Below are 15,444 nucleotides of genomic sequence, written 5' to 3' on the forward strand. Positions count from 1 at the left end.
CAATCTCCACTTCAATTTCACCATCTACAAGCTTAGGAACCGAGTATTCTATAGTGAGGCCATTTGCAGGTAGCCTATTTCCACTTATAACATCAACCCATAACTTCCTTTCTTCTACAACCTCCACCTCAGGGGCCTGTCCGTCACGCACTATTTTCGCATCCCCCTCCACCGTGACTGTTGTCGCTGCATCCATTGAAACACCCGCTACCTGAGACCCAGCTTGTGCACTCCCCTGACCATTTCGCACAACTGACCGCACCGTAGGAGTTAGCACCTTCAATTTAGGCCGCCCTCTCCCCCGGGCCATCTCTCCTCCTCTCCCAACGTTTTCCTTCAGCGCAACTCCCCCCTCCGTGGTCCCTAGCCCTAAGGATAGGAATTTAAACCAGCGAAAGAGGAGAATCAGCTAAAGTATACGCCAGAAACCGCGCCGGAAACCTAGATTGCCTCGCCGGAAATGGCTAGAGCAAGAGTGAAAAAAGCTAGTCTAAATTTTGTCCACTATTATTATTATTATTATTATTAGCTATTAAATTGAGAATCAAAGACTTTCTATATAAAAATGTGAGAATTAGAGTAATAAGATAAATGAGACATTTGCTTATTTTTGTATAAATAATTATTAAATTTTTTGTTTAGATATAAAATTAATTTACATAAAAAAAAATTAATTTTGAAAAGCACAAATACATCTCATTTTTAAATATTTTCTATTAATTTATTTCCCCATATCTTAATTTTAATTGAATATTATAATATTATTACTATTATTATTTATAATAGTGATAGATGGATATTATATTATTAGTATTAGTATTTTCTTTTATTATATTATATTATTATTAATATTAATATAGGGTCAAATTAGTCTTAATATATTAATAAGAATGTAAGTTATAAAATTAATAAAATAAATACTTTAAAATAAATTAAATAGAATTTTTGATGGGTTTTTATGGTTTCATAATAATAATAAAGTATTAATTGTTATTGTAAAGAATTATTAAAATTAAGAGAAAAACGTTTTAATAGTTACATTTTTATTAAATAGAGAACCTTATAGAAATGAATTTTTTTAAAAAAAGATATAAAGTGAAAATTAATAGATTTATATAAAAAATGAATAAAGATTAAAAAATATATGTTTAAAAAATAGGGGTCTTGTCAGATTTGATCTTTGTTTTTATAATTATTTAAATAATTTTTTGAATTAAATATAAAATTAAGAAAAATTATATGAACTCCAAAATCATGAAATATTAAACAAATGATATAAATTTTAGAAAATGAAAAAGGAAATATATGAGAATAAAAAAAATAGCAAAAATGAAAATTTTAAAATCAGTATAAAAAGATAGATAACTAATTGAAAGGGTGATAATATATTATTATTAATAATAGAAATTTTAAAATTAATAAAAAAATGCTTTAAAATATATTAAATAATAAGGACTTTTAATTTTTTTTACAAATTACTTACATTTTATTTTTTAATTTAAATAAAATATTATTAATCATTTATAACAATAGTTTGATTTTTTTTTAAATTAATAAAATATAAACTTATGTTAAATTTATTTTTATTTCTAAATCTAAAATAAACTAAATAATAAGGAGTTTTAATTTTTTGTTACAGATTACTTACATTTTATTTTTTAATTTAAATAAAATATTATTAATTATTTATAACAATAGTTTGAATTTATTTAACAAATTAATAAAATATAAACTTATAAATATTATATATTACATATTTATATAATTATTATTAATATTCATGGCTGAATATTATATTATATTATTATTATGATTATTATATTTATTTAATTTTAATATAGGGTTAAATTAGTAAAAGTCAAAATTAAGATTTTTGTTTAAATTTATTATGAAAGTGACATGTGGCCAAATTTTATTTAGAGATACTAGCAAGGTGACATGTGGCTAGGGTTGCCATCATGACAACCTTGGATTTATATATATTAAGATTAAGATTAAGATAAGATTAGACCTCACTACCAGATATTTTGTGTAGCTCTACTTGTATTAACAAGGATTAACATGCTACAATTGAAGATGCATGCCTCTATCCGCTTCATCCACTTGTCTCTAAAACCATACTTCCTTATCATGTGTATGTATAGGTCTATTGTGTTTAGGTGTTATAACTGGTTGCATTTATTCAGCATGGGTGTATTTTACTGTCAAGTTAAGATATATATGGGTCGTATATATTGTTAGAATTAATTATATTATTATACAACACTTTTGTTTGTTACTACTACTCCTTCATTTTCAATTAAGGTTTTCTTTTACATAGATAGAGAAATAATTAATGAATAAGTGAGATAGTTAAGATTGTCAAAATAAGACACATTTTCTGTATATATATATATATATATATATATATATATATATATATATATATATATATATATATATATTGTTATAATTAATTATACTGTCATACAAGAATTTGGCTTGTTACTCCTACTCGTTCAATTTCAATTAAAGTTTTACAGACAGAAATAATTGATGAATAAGTGAAATAATTAAGGTACTCAATATAAGACATATTTGCTGTACACATGTTTAGAATTAAAGAGGTCATATAAGACTTATGTTTGTTACTATTCACTGAGTTTCAAAATAATGAACGTTAAGGTTTTTTCAACTTTTATTTATTAAGACAAGACTTATATTTTTACAATGGAAGTAGTATTTGAACCTTCCCTAACAAAGTGACAGTATTATATATGATCCTACCATCCCAACTTTAGAGGCTCATTTAATGGAATAATTAGAAACAACTAACCCAGCCACAAAAACGGTGCTAAACACAATTATCAGCCACCAATAATCTTGGAAATAATACAGGTATAGGTCACTTATGTATCATTAATTATCCTCTATACTTGCTTATATTATAAATAATGCATGTTTATGAGAATTGTAACTCAAGCTTCCCTATTCAGCTTCCATTTCTAAACTACTTTTGTTGACTCTCTCAATCATGAGAAAGGCTTTCTGTGTTCCTTTGTTGCTTCTAGTAACATTATTTTATGCTACTTCTGTTGTAGCAAGAAATGATCCCTCAGGTTTGCCATTTTCACATTATTTTTATATTTGATTTCTAGAAATGACCCTTATTTGGTAAAAAGAGTAGATAGAAATTTAGGATATTAAAATATGACTAGATAGAAATATAATTATTTGTCACTTGTGATAGTAATTTTGCATTTCTTGTGTAGGGAATGAAGTGAACACAGAAGTGAAGCATGCAAATGAAGAGGTGACAAAGCCAAGCCTGAAAGGACCAAATGAAGATGAAAAATTCAAAGGACTTTTTCACCTAAAACACAAACTCAAAGGATATTTTCACAAGAAACCAATTTATTATAAGCCTATACCAAAATACATTCCAACCTATAAGCCATTCCACAAACCAATCATAGGTGAAAAACCTATCCCTTCTGTTGTTGAGCCAGAGGCATTTCTTAAGCATAAGCACTATTTCTTCAAGAAGCCTATTGTTCCCATTGTTAAGCCTGTTTATGTTCCAATTTACAAGCCTGTTCCAAAGGTCATTCCAATATACAAGCCTATTCCAAAGGTTATTCCAATTTACAAACCTATTCCAAAGGTGATTCCAATTGTTAAGCCAATTCATTAATCAGTTTGAGATTAAAATATAACCTATCCCAAGTGTTCCATAGAAGTGCCATGCTTGAAAATTTGTGTTCCATTCCATAAAAGGCCAAACATATAAATAGCTACACCTATCTATATTTCAAGTGTGTTAGAATAATCTTACCATGTGTAGTTTTATTATTTGAATTGAGGAAACCTGTCTTCTGTATTACTAAATGTTTCCACCTTAATAAAATTCTCAGTTTGCCTATTGTCATTGATATTTTCTTCTTTGTATATTATTATTATTATTATTATTATTATTATTATTATTATTATTATTATTATTATTATTATTATTATTATTATTATTATTATTATTATTATTATTATTATTATTATTATTATTATTATTATTATTATTATTATTATTATTATTATTATTATTATTATTATTATTATTATTATTATTATTATTATTATTATTATTATTATTATTATTATTATTATTATTATTATTATTATTATTATTATTATTATTATTATTATTATTATTATTATTATTATTATTATTATTATTATTATTATTATTATTATTATTATTATTATTATTATTATTATTATTATTATTATTATTATTATTATTATTATTATTATTATTATTATTATTATTATTATTATTATTATTATTATTATTATTATTATTATTATTATTATTATTATTATTATTATTAAATCGTTAAACATTTAAGTTCAGCAACAACAAAAACATCAATAAAATGTTTAAACATTAAATCTCTTAAATAACTACAACAACAAATAAAAAAATAAATAGAATCATTAAACATTAAATCTCAATAACAACAACAACATCAAATATTTTACTCATACAACAACAACTAACATTGTTAAATTACATTCATGCTTTTCTAATTAACATTAAACATTCTTAACAAACAATCACTACGCCAAATTTAAGCTGTAGCAGCGCAGCTACTAAAGCGCTTTTAGCAAAAGCGCTCTCGTAGGGCTCGCTAAAAACAAAATTAATAAACAAGGAAAAATGATGCAAAAAAAGCGCTCTGGTAGGGGGAGTTATGAGAGCGCTTTTAAAAAGCGCTCTGGTAGGGGGGGTATGAGAGCGCTTTTAAAAAGCGCTCTGGTAGGGGGGTTATGAAAGCGCTTTTAAAAGCGCTCTTATAGGGTGGGTGCTACGAAAGCGCTTTTGGGATAAAAGCGCTCTGGTAGCCCATTTAAAAAATTATATATTTTACAAACACACGCGTTTTGTTTCAGATCTTTCTTCTTCCTTCGTTGCTCCGCCGTCCTCTCTCCGAAACCCTAGCAACCTCCGCCGTTCTTCTTCCTTTCAGATCCAAAACACACGAGTTTATGGTGAGTTGAGGTTCGTGTTGTTGCTGAGTTCGGTTTCGATTCTGAATCTACAAACCAAAACCGGGTGAGACCTTTCTGAGTTTATTTCTTATTCTCTCTTCCTCTCTCAAATTTCTGAAGGGTTTGTTTGATTAGGAAAGTGATGAACAAATGTTTGGGTTTGATGAATGTTTGTCTGGTTATGTTTGATGATGATTTGTGAATGGTTTTGTTTCTGATGAATGGTTTGCGTGTATGAAAAAGATGAACAATTAGGGTTTTGGTTAGTGTTTGCGGTTGTGTATTGTGATTGTTGTTGGATGAATATGAACAATGTATTTACAGTTTCTGGAGAGGTTTTTCGAAGATGATGAACAAAATTTTTTTTAGGGTTTTTGGTTGTTGGCTCTACGGCTCTACGGCTGATTTTTTTTAGGGTTTTTGGTTGTTGGCTCAATTGACTTGTTCTTTTATCAAAAACTATTTTTATGTGCATGTGGTTGTTAATTGATTTCTTATAAATTGGTTTCTGTTCTGGTATAGCACTATTTTTATTAACTATTTTGTCTTTTGTTCGGAGATGAGGAAATTTTTGGTTGATAGAGAAAATATTGAGAATGTGAATGTTGTGTAAATAATCACGTTTTTCTATTGTAGGTTGAGCTTCAAACAGTGGATGGACTGGTAAAGGATAGAACACAATGTGCCCCTGCCGATTATGTTCCACAGAATATGAATCAAGTAATGTACCCCGAAGTCTTCTGTGGCAGGATCGTTCGGGGTACAGTTATTTGATTCATATTCTGTGACACAATACAACATAGCTCAGGTGACTACTGGTTCTCCACTAAAGCATCAATACAACATAGCTCCAGATAATACAGGAAGCGTACATTGGTTGCATAAGAACTCGGAAGTTGTTTCCCATTTAGTTGTTTTGGTTTAGAAATATGTGAATTGGTTTAGTTGTTTTGGTTTAGAAATATGTATATATGTATTTTGATTTACATTAATGGTATATAATATAATACTTTTTTTGTATATAATCGATATCGATTATAATGGTATATATCGATTTGAAATGATAAATTATAGGTTCATGAAAAAATACTGCCAAAAAATAGTAAATTACAGGTTCTAAAATATTGCTGCCAAAAGTGCAGGTTTAGAAATAATAAAAAGCAAAAAAAAAAAAAAAACGCAACATACGAAAGCGCTTTTGAAAAAAGCGCTCTTATAGGGGTGCCTACCAGAGCGCTTTTTCCTGAAAAGCGCTCTTAAAGGGGGGCCTACAAGAGCGCTTTTTCCAGAAAAGCGCTCTTATAGGGGGGGCCTACCAGAGCGCTTTTAAAAGCGCTTTCGTAGCCTATGCCAGCGCTGGCTTTGGCAGCGCTTTAAAGCGTTGTTAAAGGCCAAAAAAGCGCTTTTAAAAGCCTTGCGCGTTGTAGTGAATTATAAGAGAAGAGATTATATATTGACGAAACAATCATGAAACTTTTTCATACTCTTGCAATTCAACCCAGAGACTGGTGGTGTACTTTATGCATATGTTTTCATCATCACTGTTTTTATTATGTTAAGTTTACATTTCAGCACTTTGCATCCAAGATGGAACGTTGTGGCATTTACATTTTGATTGGTTTGCGAGGGTTTCACGCGAATCACTGATGTTTCATGTGAATTGGTGAGTTGGTGACGTCTTAACTGTTGTAACTCTATATATGAACGACAAAGACTCATTACTTAATTTTTCGTCAAATTGGACAAAATAATTTCCCTCGGTTGCTAGCTCAACAGAGGTAATATGTCATAAATTAAAAATTTTAAAAATGAAATGCGTTAAAATACAATTATTAGAATTTGAAAAAAGGGTTGATAAATACTTTTCCCCTTGGTCGGCAGCTCAATCGAGGTAATAGGTCATAAAAAAATAAAAAATAAAAGGTGATAAAATGTAGTTGATGGGGATTCAAAGGCAAGTCTTCTAAATACTTTTTCCCTCGATTGCCAGGTGTACCAAGGTAAAGGGTCATAAAACAAATTTGTGCTAAAATGGAGTTGTTGAGATTCGAAGGTGTGTCATCTGAATACATTTTCCTTGGTTTCCAGCTCAAGTGAGTTAATAGGCCATTAACAAAAATATATAAAAATTAAAAGTTGCTAAAATGCAGTTGATACGATTTGAAAGAGTGCCTCCTAAATACTTTTCCCCTTGATTTCCAGTTCAAATAAGGGAATAGGTAGTATTTAAAAAATAAAATAAAATGTGATGCCCCTATAATTTACGCCTCATTTATTTGTTGGTTGAAGTGAAAGTTTTGTTATAAAATATATTATTTATAGTAGTGAGACGTAATTAATGGAGGATAAATGTCACTTATGACTGTAAGTGTGAGGTTTTAAGTTTGAAATAATATGTATATGAGAATGATATGTAGCCTATTTTTATATGGAAGTTCTAGGGTTTTGAAATTTTAAAACCTTCTACTATTCACACAATTTTCACGAGGAACATATGTGAGAGTGTCTATGCTTGCACTCAAGGTGTTTGACAAAAAGCCTCAAAAGTGTTTTGTGTCCTGGAGCAGCAAAGTCTACTTTTCTTCTACTCATCCATCAATTTCTGAACAGTTGATAATAGTGGACAATATCGAAACCAATGATAGTCGAAATATGCAAATACACGTCAAAGAAATCATCCGTAACTGGATTTGGGAAAAAACAATGGCTTCTCTCTTCTATTTTTGCATTGATCGTGTTCGGAAGAGAAATGATGCTTGAATGATTAGTTGTTGTTTCTGCCTCTGGTTTGTTTATGTTCGATTAACTTTTGATCATTCTATGTGTAAAGTCTTTTATGACTATGTAGTTTTTCCTTTTAGATTTGGCTCTACACTTTGGATGGGGTATACCCTTTTTCAAGTGCCTGAAATTTGTAATAGTTGTGTTTTGTTGATCTAATGACTGCTTTACCTTTCAAAAAAGAAAGGTGATATCCATTATCCTTATATTTGATTTTTTGTTTGAAAATAGTTAAAGAGTGATGAAATTTTGTTAACTCAGAAACAAGAGGTCATGCATAATGTTGAAATAATGTGTGAGACAAGATTATCTGAATTAATCAATGAATAATTACACAAATAACAAATAAAACACACAAATAATTTATAATTCAATTTGGTACAATATTCATCTATGTCTACAAGACACTAGCCTACGGGAAAGAGATTCATTAATATAAGTAATCAATTGTACACGACAATAACATCAAAACTCTCCCTATTCAGTGCCCTTGTTATTAATACTCCCTCAAATTTTAGCTAAAGCTACCCTGGAATCTGAGATTCCCTCACTTCCACTCAAACACTCTCCCAAGTGTTTATAGATACTCCTTATAATAACGCCATACGATTCACAAAATACAAGCACAAATTTGTCTATCAATTAATGGTAGAGAATTACATCGGACGAAGTTGAATGGAAGTAACAAACACTACTAAAGAAGCCAATCTCTTTATATAGATACGTCAATCCACAAGGTAAACCAATATCTTTATATAGAGATGTCAATCTATCTAGAAAGCCCATTATGGTACAAACAAATATATAACATATCTAATCTTCAACAATATTAAATTTTTTCAAAGGAAATATTTCCGAAAACAAATCATGTAATTTCTATAACAAATTAAATCTTTCCATAAAAAATATTTTCAAAACAAATCATTAATATTCTGCAATAAATTAATAACACATTAACTGAATCTGAAATCTTTCCAAAATTAGTGCACCAATGGATAACAAAGCCAAGATGTCTTAGTTGTTGAACATGTGTAGGTTAGAAAGACGTTAATTTAAAACACATTCATTTTCTAAATCAGAATTCAAATAATGTTATGTTATATTTGTAAAAGGCCTGACGAAGGCGGGAGTTAGTGTCGCCCCCGAGAAGATCGACGATCATATGCCGCCCTTTGGGAGGTATCGCCTCACGCCAACATTCTCCTTTCGCTCAATCATGGGAAATGTGGGATAAGATGTTTAATGAGAAGAGAGAAGTCATGTTTAGTAACGTACCCACATCTCCCTTTGAAATATGGATTCAGCGGTCCACCGTTGATTGGGTGGGCGGTAACCCTTTCGGAGAAAACCCTAAGCCCAAGGCCTCTATAAATACCACTACTACGAAAAAAGTAATTTAAAAACGGTTGGAAAAGATATATAATCATGCAGGTCCTGACGTTGCTATGTAGAGTGTTGTTGTAAATGTGTTACTTACAATCATGGTCCTCGGACCGTCGTAGCATATTTAAAAGCGCACGCGATATAACAACAGTTAGTTAACTCAACCGTTGTGATACACCTAAAGGTCCCAAGTTTGATTCTCAATAGAGACATTTTGAAATTTATATTATTCTGATCAGCGTTTAATATACAACCACAGTTAGTTGTTAAAACCGTTGTCAAAGTATATGCTATTTTTAAAAACGAAATTCTCTTCTTTTCATTTTTTTCCATATTTTAACCTGTATCTATTTTAACCATATCAAAGAATTAAAAGCAATTTGTATATTTGTTAACCATGCATAAAGAGCATAAAAAACAACCTACATTTTGCATCAAAATCTAAAATTAATACTTACATCAAACTCAAAATATGTTATTTACATCTTCAATCTAAAAAATATATCAAACATATATATAAATCAAACATCAAGACTCTTAAGCACATTGTGGATAAATGCCCAACGTTTACAAGTTCTTTAAAGTCCTCAAGGAGGAACGTTTAATAAAAGGAAAGTGCCTCCTCACTATTTCACATACCCGAATTTGATTTTAAATCATTCTTCTCTCTCTCTCTTATTTCTTTCTTCAAGAAAAGTTATCTTAGTGCCTTCAGGAGTAAAAATCTCTTGTGAGGTTTTAGTTTTACAAGTGTTCAACCATTTTTTTAAGAGTTCATATCCCTTAGAAGATTATCTTGGTTAGATGTAAAGGTTGTCCTATAAAACTTCTATTTGATTTTCGAGATTAGTTGAAAAAAATACCGTACTTGTTTCGTGAGCTTAGCCTATGAAAAGCTCAACTTTTTGTTTGAGGGTTCAGCCTTGTAAAAACTCTCAGTCGAGTTTATAAGGTTTTTGGGCATAACCCGGTAAAAGATCATAAAATATTATTAGTGTAACTCTCAAGAAGTTTGTTTCTTGGGGAGAAGATTAGGCCAAGTGATCAGCCGAACCTCCATAAATCCTGGTCAATCTCTCTCTCTCTCTCTCTATCTCTCTCTCTCTCTCTCTCTCTCTCTCTCTCTATATATATATATATATATATATATATATTTCGATTTATATTTTTTTATTTTGTCTTTTGTTCCTGCAGAACACTTTTGGAATACCTCCAGGAGGAAAATTTGGCGAGGTCGTAACTGGATTGGTAAACTTAGCTTTTTAGGGATTTGAGCAGTACCGTTGATACAAATTCAAGAGTAAGCATGTCTTGCTTATCCCTCATTTGGGAGTCCTATTTATAGTCGTGGGGTGAGGATTAACAGCATTAATGGAGCCAATCCTTGGATTCCCTCCATTATAGCCACTATTTGTAACCTCCGCCATCACCCATTTAAGGAATCATAATTTCCATAACGGAAGCAGCCCTTTGCTTACGCGTAACCGTCATGACCGACTTGGGTAAGGGATTCCTTCCGAGCTGGAAGATAATTTCTACCGAGTTGGAAGGTAACACCTGCCAAGCCAGAGGATATGTATAACTAGCTAAAGAAGGTAGCCTTCCGGGTTGAGGGTCCTCTTAATTGATCCTAGTTTACTGTTCGATATGTTCCTTGACCAACCTCGCATCTTCGCGCCGACCTCCCTAATCGGACTAAAATATTCCAAATATGTACATCTTTCATTTTTCTGATGCTTTTGTCTCTTTCTTTTTTAGCTAAATACCATTTTTCGTCTTTAACTTTGTAAACTAGACTAAGTTAGTCCTTTTCGTCTAAATATGTGTAATCACGTTAGTTTTTGCTGATGTGACAAATGATGTGTAATATTCAATTTTTTGACCTATTTAACGACGGAAAAATCAATGACTAAAAAAGATTTTCTGAATTTTCATATATTCTTCATCTTCTTCAAAATAATATTTAAATCCATCTTCTCTCTCTTCATGGCTATAGGGACATGACTCTTGAAAATGAGTTACAACGGTTGGAGTAAAATGCCTGTAAAAAGACACCTTTAGGCAAGCAACATCAACTTTTCTCATTTCTTTTTCATTTCTCATAGATATACACAAAGATATCTTCATCATCAAAGATACAAATTAAAAGAAGAAGGAAGAGAGAAGAGAAAAATTGAAATCAAGAATTGAAATCCAGACAAGAATCGTCGTTATGGATCCGATTACGCTTTTATTATTCTTCATAGAATTTAAAACACTGTAAAAATCAGGATATCAAGATCCAAAATGAAATAATGCTAACAGTTAGTATCAGAGCATAGTTACCGATATTATAATTTTTTATCAATGATTGATTGAGAAATAATTATTTTAATAAAAAAATATTCAAATATTTAATGGATTTAATAAAATAATCCAGCAGGAATTGCTGATGAAGTTGCCACGATTGATCTTACAGTATATTTGATGAGGCTTTAAAAATTTATTTTTTGAGATCATGATATATCGTTTGTGAATTAAATTGAAATTGATGATAGTTTGAAAATAAAGTTTGAAAGGGTGGTAGTTGGATAAAAAATTCATTAACATAAGACAAATATTACTAGTAAGGGAATCAGTCTATCAATACATTTATAGACATTATCCATTCGATTAACCTATATATAGAGGTTGTTTGTTAACCTATACAAGTTGTTTTTAAAATTTGTACCTGAAAAACTTTTTGATAACCGAATAATACGTGAAGTCAAATCACAATGAAGGCATATTTTGGGCGAGGTACTACTAAAACTAGGTAGGTACCAAAAGTTGAACAAATTTAGCGACAAAAAAGTACAGAAAAATAGAGATGCATGTGCGACTGCTGTTATGATGAGAAGAAATCCAGTCTGTTAAGAAAGCTACACACCGTCTGCCACACGTAACTCCCACCGCCGCTATAGTAAGTACACATAGATGGATGGATCCCACCCTTTCAATCAAATTACTACACCAATTATTTGGAGATTTAAGTGTGAGTGGCATTTTTAGGCTTGAGTTTAATTTCCTATAATGAAAAACTATTTTCTGAGTTCAATGTGTTTTGTTCTTGTATGAAGACCTAGAATCTATCACTATGTAGAAGCATTGGGACTTGATATTCAACATAGAGTTCTTTGACTAAAAACTCAATCCAAAACAACTCAAAAGTGGTGTGATCGAGTGCATGTTATTTTGCCTCAGTGATTGAACGTGCTATCAACGATTGCTTATTGAAGATCCATAAGATGAGACACTACTACAAAAAATATTTTTAACCTCAGACACGAAATGCGTTTTACTTCGGTTTTAGAAGTGAGATAATGAATGGTGCCATAAAAAGTAACGACTTAACACCTCGGTTTTTAAAACACTGAGGGATACAATTATTTGTGCATGGGTTCGTACCACATCATCTGCGCTTTTATTATTTATAGTACTAGGGTCTCATATATCTCGGTTTATCCCTATGAGATATTGGATGGAACTCTAGTATGGCCGAAGGGTAGATTCTTGGTTCGACAAGATTAAGCATGAAGTCGAAGGTTGCTCACATGCTTGTGTCGAAGATGCTAGGGTTGTTAGCATGTTAAATTAGGTTTTAGTGTTTAAACCCTAATTTGTTAAGTTAGCTTGTTTATTAAGTTGACCTTTGTAATGGGCCTTGTGGAAAAAGCCCATTAGTTAGTATGTTAGGTTTTATTATAAATAGCATACTAGTCTCTCATCATTGTAAGCTGCAAATCCTAATTTAGGGTGAGAGAGGTTATTTGTTATTCTTGTAAACTTGTAATCTTGTTTTAAGAGAAAGTAAAAGAATAGCAGTTATAACCAATTCTTGTGTTATTCTTATCTTCCCTAATTCCTATTATATTTTGTTCTTGACATCGTTTTTCACAACAAATTGGTGCGGTGAGCGTGGAGAAGATGTCTTCAACAAAGTATGAGATTGAAAAGTTCACCGGAGTGAATGATTTTGGTCTGTGGCACTTGAAGATGAAAGCCCTACTGGTCCAGCAGGGTTGCTTGGAAGCGTTGAAGGGAGAGGCAGCCATGAATGCAAAATTGACGATAGCAGAGAAGACGAATATGATCGATAAAGCACACAACGCAATTTTGTTGAGCCTTGGTGATAAGGTTCTCCGGAAGGTATCAAAGGAGACGACGGCATCAGGGTCATGGGTGAAACTTGAAAGTTTGTACATGACCAAATCGCTGGTAAATCGACTCTACCTGAAGCAAGCTTTGTACTCATTCAAGATGATTGAAGAAAAAGTGTTGGCTGAGCAGTTGGATATGTTCAACAAGCTGATTCTTGATCTTGAAAATATTGATGTGAAGATCGATGATGAAGATCAAGCGCTGTTACTATTGTGTTCTTTGCCTCGATCACATGCTCACTTCAAAGAAACTCCCCTGTATGGAAGGGAGTCCCTGACCTTTGAAGAAGTTCAATCAACCCTGTATTCTAGGGACTTGAACAAACGAAAAGAGCATAAACCTACGACTGTTGGTGAAGGTTTGATCGTTAAAGGAAAATTCTTGCGAAAGGATGGTAAGTTCGACAAGAAGAAAGGCAAAAGCCAGTAGAAGTCTTACTGTGGCGAAGCATCTGGAATTCGATGCTATCATTGTAAGAAGGAGGGTCACACAAGAAAGGTGTGCCCTGAACGCCTGAAGGATCATGGAGGCAAGGATAATGGCAATGCAGCCATTGTTCAAGATGATTTCGAATCATCTGATGTTCTTGTGGTTTCAAGCAGTGACTCGAGAAGAGAGTGGATTATGGATTCGGGTTGCACTTGGCACATGACTCCAAACAAAGACTTGTTCGAGGAATTATGTGATCAAGATGGTGGATCAGTATTGTTGGGAAACAACAAGGCGCGCAAGATTGCAGGTATTGGATTTATCAGATTCAAGCTCCATGATGAGTCAATAAGGTTGTTGACTGAATTCAGGTATGTTCCTAATTTGAAGAGAAATCTGCTTTCTCTTGGTGAATTCGGAAAGAAAGGATATGTTTTCCAAGGAGAGAAAAATATTCTAAGAGTCATGAAGGGGTCGAAGGAAGTCTTGAGAGGCGTGAAGAAACAAGGCTTGTATACCCTTGAGGCTGAAGTTGTAAGTGGTTCGACAAATGTTGCATCCAGGAAACCATTGTCGAAGACACAAATCTGGCACATGAGATTGGGCCATGTTAGTGAAAGGGGTCTGGTTGAATTAGGGAAACAAAATCTGCTTGGTGGAGACAAAGTCGAAAAGCTGAAGTTTTGTGAACCCTGTGTACTTGGAAAATCTTGCAGAGTGAAGTTCAACAAAGGCAAACAAAGAACACATGGATCCCTTGATTACATCCATGCTTATCTTTGAGGGCCTGCAAGGTGTGCATCACATTCTGGTGTGAGGTATTTCCTATCCATAGTAAATGATTATTCCAGGAAGTTATGGGTATTCATCCAGAAGACTAAGGATGAAACTTTTGAGAATTTCAAAAGTTGGAAGACTCTGGTCGAAAATCAGTCTGGCAAGAAGGTCAAGAGGTTGAGAACCGATAATGGCCTTGAATTTTGCAATGAGGCGTTCGACAGTTTTTGTGCTGCCTCTGGTATTGCAAGGCATAGAACTACTGCAGGTACTCCACAGCAAAATGGTCTGGCTGAAAGGTTTAATCGAACTATTTTGGAGAGAGTCAGATGCATGTTGACTAGTGCCGGATTAAAGAATGTGTTTTGGGCTGAGGCTGTTTCAACAGGAACATATCTGATAAACATATGTCCTTCGACAATGTTAGATATGAAGACACCTGAAGAAGTTTGGTCGGGACATCCACCAGATCTCGATAAACTGAGAGTATTTGGCTGCGTAGCCTAAGCTCACATTAGGCAAGACAAGGTCGAACCTAGAGCTCTTAAATGCATGTTCATGGGATACCCTGAAGGAGTCAAAGCTTATAGGCTATGGTGCCTAGAGCCTGGTCACAGAAGGTGTATCACCAGCCGAGATGTAGTTTTCAATGAAGCTGAAATGGCTTTTAAGAAAACTGACGATGTTGGTCGAAGTACAAAAACATCTGACGAAGAGCTGGAACAGGTAGAGATTCCTATTGAGGTGGAGCATGTTGATGTTGAATTGCATATCCCTGATGAAGTGGAAGAAGAAGCAGAAGATGCTGAGAAAATTGAGGAAACTGTCGATGACTACCTATTGTCAAGAGATAGGTCGAGAAGAGCCATT

At 32.4% G+C, this 15,444-nt stretch overlaps 1 protein-coding gene across 1 annotated transcript; it reads left to right on the top strand.

The window, feature by feature from the left end:
• Nucleotides 1-2,971: 2,971 nt before the first annotated feature.
• LOC131618451 (repetitive proline-rich cell wall protein 1-like) lies at nucleotides 2,972-3,911 on the top strand. Its single transcript, XM_058889672.1, has 2 exons — nucleotides 2,972-3,098; nucleotides 3,252-3,911. The coding sequence occupies exons 1-2, from the start codon at nucleotides 3,014-3,016 to the stop codon at nucleotides 3,671-3,673; spliced, it is 507 nt and encodes a 168-aa protein (XP_058745655.1). The 5' UTR covers nucleotides 2,972-3,013; the 3' UTR covers nucleotides 3,674-3,911.
• The last annotated feature ends 11,533 nt before the right edge of the window (nucleotides 3,912-15,444 follow it).

This window comes from Vicia villosa, linkage group LG7, assembly GCF_029867415.1.
Source record: "Vicia villosa cultivar HV-30 ecotype Madison, WI linkage group LG7, Vvil1.0, whole genome shotgun sequence".
NCBI classification, from domain to species: Eukaryota; Viridiplantae; Streptophyta; class Magnoliopsida; order Fabales; family Fabaceae; genus Vicia; species Vicia villosa.